The sequence below is a fragment of the Cystoisospora suis genome (assembly GCF_002600585.1).
Source record: "Cystoisospora suis strain Wien I chromosome Unknown contig_10395, whole genome shotgun sequence".
Classification (NCBI taxonomy): Eukaryota; Apicomplexa; class Conoidasida; order Eucoccidiorida; family Sarcocystidae; genus Cystoisospora; species Cystoisospora suis.
This window is the reverse complement of record NW_027163168.1, coordinates 1-4,494: the sequence shown is the minus strand read 5'-3', so window position 1 is coordinate 4,494 and position 4,494 is coordinate 1. Positions and strand designations below refer to the sequence as shown.

Below are 4,494 nucleotides of genomic sequence, written 5' to 3'. Positions count from 1 at the left end.
TCTTCAATCTATCTATCTATCTATCTATCTATCTTTAGTCTATCTATCTATCTATCTTTAATCTATCTATCTATCTATCTTTAATCTACTCGACTATCTCTAAGCTATCGTTAACCTAACTGTTGAGAAGTGTGTATAGGAATCTGCGTCGAGATAGGAGAAGAAGAAGGACACATCTATCATCTCTAAGAGTGGAGAGAAGAAAAGTGGTCCTTCTTCTTCTTCATCTTGTTAAGTCAAGCTCGGCCTTGAGGGTCTAGCATAAACACGAGGGCCCAAGAATGAAAAGAAAGAAAATGATCTGTATATAGCTCGACCCCCTTCCCTTCTTCTTTTTGTCTCTTTTGAAGAGTTTTGATCCTCTTTCTTTCTTTCTTTCTTTCTCTTTGTCTTTCTCTTTTTCTTTACATGGCCATTTCTGCTTCAGTGGTGAGGAGAAGAAGAGGGTTGGGCTCTGCGCTCAGAGGGACGTTTTTTTCTTTGAGGAATTTCATGAAGCGATCGTTCTTTAACCAGTCTCGATACTTCTTCGTAAACACCCCTGCATATGCTACAAAGCTCGAGGCCAATAAGACATCTCCGACCATTAGCCGAAGCTACACAAAAAGAAAAAGAGAGACAGGGAAACTTCATCCTCAAGAGAAAAGAAGAAGAAGAAAGAAAGAAAGAAAGAAGAGAGTGAGACTGTAGGTATTGGAGATGGAGATAGATAGCTTGCATGGAGTAGAGGATGAATGAGCTGTATGTACAGTGACTAGACACCTATTAAAGGATCTATGAAAGAAGAAAAGGACCAGCGCAACTAAAAGCATTCTCTCCATATACATACATGGACAGACATGCAGAACGTACTATTATAACATAGTCATACACATACATGCATATACATGCAGAAAAGCGTAGTAGTAGTAGTAGTTTGTGTATTAGTTGCTGTAGGAAGCTGTGAGGCTCCCTTAAACGAGGCGAACCATCCATACCTGCTCTGAAGGAACACTAATAGGCAGTACTCCTACTTACACATACCTATACATATATACATATATATATATATATATATGTATATGTATATGTATGTTCGTATATGTATTTCTACCTCTTCTTGGAAGCTTTCGATGGACTGTTGCCACCTCGTTCCTTCAGAGCCTAGGGCATTCATGAGACGCTGCGCCATATCCAACTTAGATTTGCACTTATTCGCCTCTGCTTCGACCGCATTCTTCTCGGCTATAGCCTCATCGTACTCCGCCACCAACTTGCCGAGCTAAGCATACGACAGAAAAAGAGAGAAAAAAAAGGAAGAGAAAGACACAAGAGAGAAGGAAGGGAGAGAGGTATGGAAAAGGAGAAGAAGATGAAGAGAAAGAAGAAGTGTGAGAACGAGAGAAGAAAAGGTGGGGAGGGGCCAGGGACAAGAGAGAAAGGAGGAGGAGCAGGAGGAGTTACTTAAGCATGCATGCATTATGAGAAAACACGACGGACGCATCGAAAGGGGGGCCGAGGGTATGGATGGATATAAAGGAAAGACGAGCAAAAAGATCAAAATAAGACAGGAATCCTAATAATGCTTCTTCTTCTTCTTTGACCTCGAGCTCTCAGCAGTAGGCACACCCACACAGGCGTCAACGAGGGGTCCAAAGCCACCGAACATACAGGCCTCATCTATACACCTATACAAATAGACTTAGATATAGATATCTAAATGACTTATCTAGTATAGGCAGGAGGAATGCGTGTATCTATGTACGCATAAAGATGCAGGAATGCTTGTGTGTATGAATGGGGAGATAGATATATGTCTATCTGTATGTGGATGCCTTCTTGGGTAGAAACGTTCTGCGATAGGGTTGTCTTAATATTAATCTTCTTATTATGATTCGTCCTCCTCTTCATCTTCTCCCCCCCTTCTCTTCCCTTAGACATGCCCCACAGACACCTCTTCTCCACCTAGATATCTGCAGGCCTTTTCATTCTTTCTTTCATTCTCACTCTTTCTTTCTCACTCTTTCTCTTTCTTTCTTTACCTTTTCTTCGAGTTCGGCGACGAGCTTTTGAACTACGGCGAGTTTGGCGTTAGCCTCTTCAAGTTGCTGCGTGGCTTCCTCGAGAGCTCTTCTCTTAGGGGCGACGGATTCAACGACTTTATAGAATTGATATATGTTTAGTACCCATTCAGCAAGACCTGCGGCAGCTGTGGACTTCTTCTGTATAGCTTCGCGATTAAAATGAGGGAGGGCGAGCAACGGCTCTACCGCCTTGAAGTTTTGCTCGGGGACTCGACACTCGTCAATGACTTGTTTGAAATCCTTGAGAGTCTGCAGGAACTTCTCGGGATTATTCATCATCTTCTGCGCCCCTTTCCACGACTTATCTTTCAGTTTGCCTTGCTTATCAACCTAAAGAAGGAGCGAAGGGGGGAGGAAGAAGGAAAGAAGGAAAAAGAAGAAGAGGGAGAAGAAAGAGGGAGAAGAAAAAGAGATCAAATGAGAAAAAAGGAGAACAAAAGACGGGGAAGAAAACGAAGAAGAGAAAGAAGGGATGAACAGAGGGAGAATGAGAGAAGTTGATAGAGAGGTCGACGTGTAACGGGAGAGAAGAGGAATGAAGAAGAGGAAGAAAAGAGACGTGAGAAAGTGTACGAAGATAGATAGAGATGAATGTATGGATACATATGGATGAAGATGTATGTACGTGTGTGGATTTGCTGTCTATAGAAGAGCAAGGGCGGGAGCGAAAGAAGAAAAGAAAGAAAGGAAGGAAAGCAAACTGCTCTAAATCGACATGCAAGAAAAACAAACAGGCCAAAAGATTTGAGGTGTACAGACACCCGACGACAACAGGAGAGACTGAGAAAGAGAGAGAGAAAAAAATAATTAATCTCTCTCTCTCTCTCTCTCTCCTATCCCCCCTCCAACCATTGCTTTAACTATCCCCATGGAAGCGGCACTACATAAAAATATAGATATATCTATATATATATATATAGATATATAGATATATATAGATATAGATATATATATAGATATATATGAAGGAGTAGTAGAAATATTGAGTAAGATAAGAATGAGGAGGAGGGAAGCACAGACTGTCTTTCTCTCTACGACGGCGATTTCTCTCAAGGGACATACACACATGCATATCTATACATATATATATATATAGATGGATGGATCTCTGTCATCTCTCTAGAACCTTCTTATCTCTTTCTTTTGTTTATAATTCTTCTTTCTGCTCTTTTCTTTTCTTTTCTTTTTGTGTATGTACGTTTACCTCGATATTTGGGTCGACGCCGGAGAGGAGGTGCATGACAGCAGTGGTAATGTCTTCGACGCCAGGAGGAGGCTTGTTCAAAGATTTAGCTTCCTGAAAGTCTTTCTTGTTTAGTGTATTAAGAGCCGTCTCTGCTTGTTGAACTAAAGGAATGGCTTTGGCTAGATCTTCTTCACACGAAGCCTACGGGAAGACGACGCAGAAGAAAGAGAAACACTCCGCGATCCAGGAAGGAAGGAGGGAAGTAAGAAAGCAAGAAAGAAAGACAGAGAGGAGAGGGGTAGAAAGAAAGAAAGAGTAAAAGAGAGAGAGAGAGGGCGAAGGGAAGTTTCTCCGTAGATAAGCCGAGGAGAGAGGGACAAGGAAAGGAACATAAGAGAAAGAAGAGACTACGTCATAAGAGATAGAAGGAGAATGAGACGTGGCAAAGAGGCAATACTCTAGATAGACGTCTTGTGGCACGCCGGGATCTACTGGGGAGGAAGGTCATGTGTACTTTGATCTATCTATCTATCTAGATATTTGCCTATCTATTCATATATTCGGAGATCTAAAGGTATAGAGAAATATCTATCTCCACAGCTAGATGTGTACGTATATCTAGATAGATATGACGCTCCATGTGGTCCACAGCATCTATCCTTTCATAGATATTTTCATACCCTAAGAATCCTACATACATAGATACATCTATACATCTATAGAGACGGCAGTTCAACTGTGTAGATGGCTATAGGTCTCAAAAGGTAGCATGTGTAGATGCATGTAGATGTGCTGGTATGGATTCCTATCCATCCACGCAGACAGGAATCTATACCAGCACATCTGCATGCATCTATATCTATGTGGTATATATCTATATGTATACATATGCACGAATAAATGTGTTTGCATATAGAAAAAGGCAATTCTATACTATGGAATGGATTACCATAGTCAAGATCTTAGATCGTCTCTAAGCAAATCTCTCTTTCGAAGAAGAGATGAAGATACACCTACATAATAGACAGATACATGTAGAGAAAGCAAGACCACGTGAAAGGAAGCAACGTACCTTAATCCTCCTATCATAGCTGAACCACCGGGGAATCTTCTCTCCTTCTTTCCTACTTCACATATACATATACCTATCTATTCACATATGAAGACAGATATATGTATATATATGTATGTATGTATATATGTATATATATATATGTATGCATATATGTATATATGTATGGATGT

At 40.8% G+C, this 4,494-nt stretch overlaps 1 protein-coding gene across 1 annotated transcript; it reads right to left on the bottom strand.

Annotated features, from left to right (window-relative positions):
• Positions 1-128: 128 nt before the first annotated feature.
• Positions 129-3,450, bottom strand: CSUI_011249 (dynein heavy chain family protein). Its single transcript, XM_068071350.1, has 4 exons — positions 3,268-3,450; positions 2,022-2,393; positions 1,094-1,261; positions 129-596 (listed from the first exon to the last, which is right to left on the bottom strand). The coding sequence occupies exons 1-4, from the start codon at positions 3,301-3,303 to the stop codon at positions 405-407; spliced, it is 768 nt and encodes a 255-aa protein (XP_067916674.1). The 5' UTR covers positions 3,304-3,450; the 3' UTR covers positions 129-404.
• Positions 3,451-4,494: the final 1,044 nt, after the last annotated feature.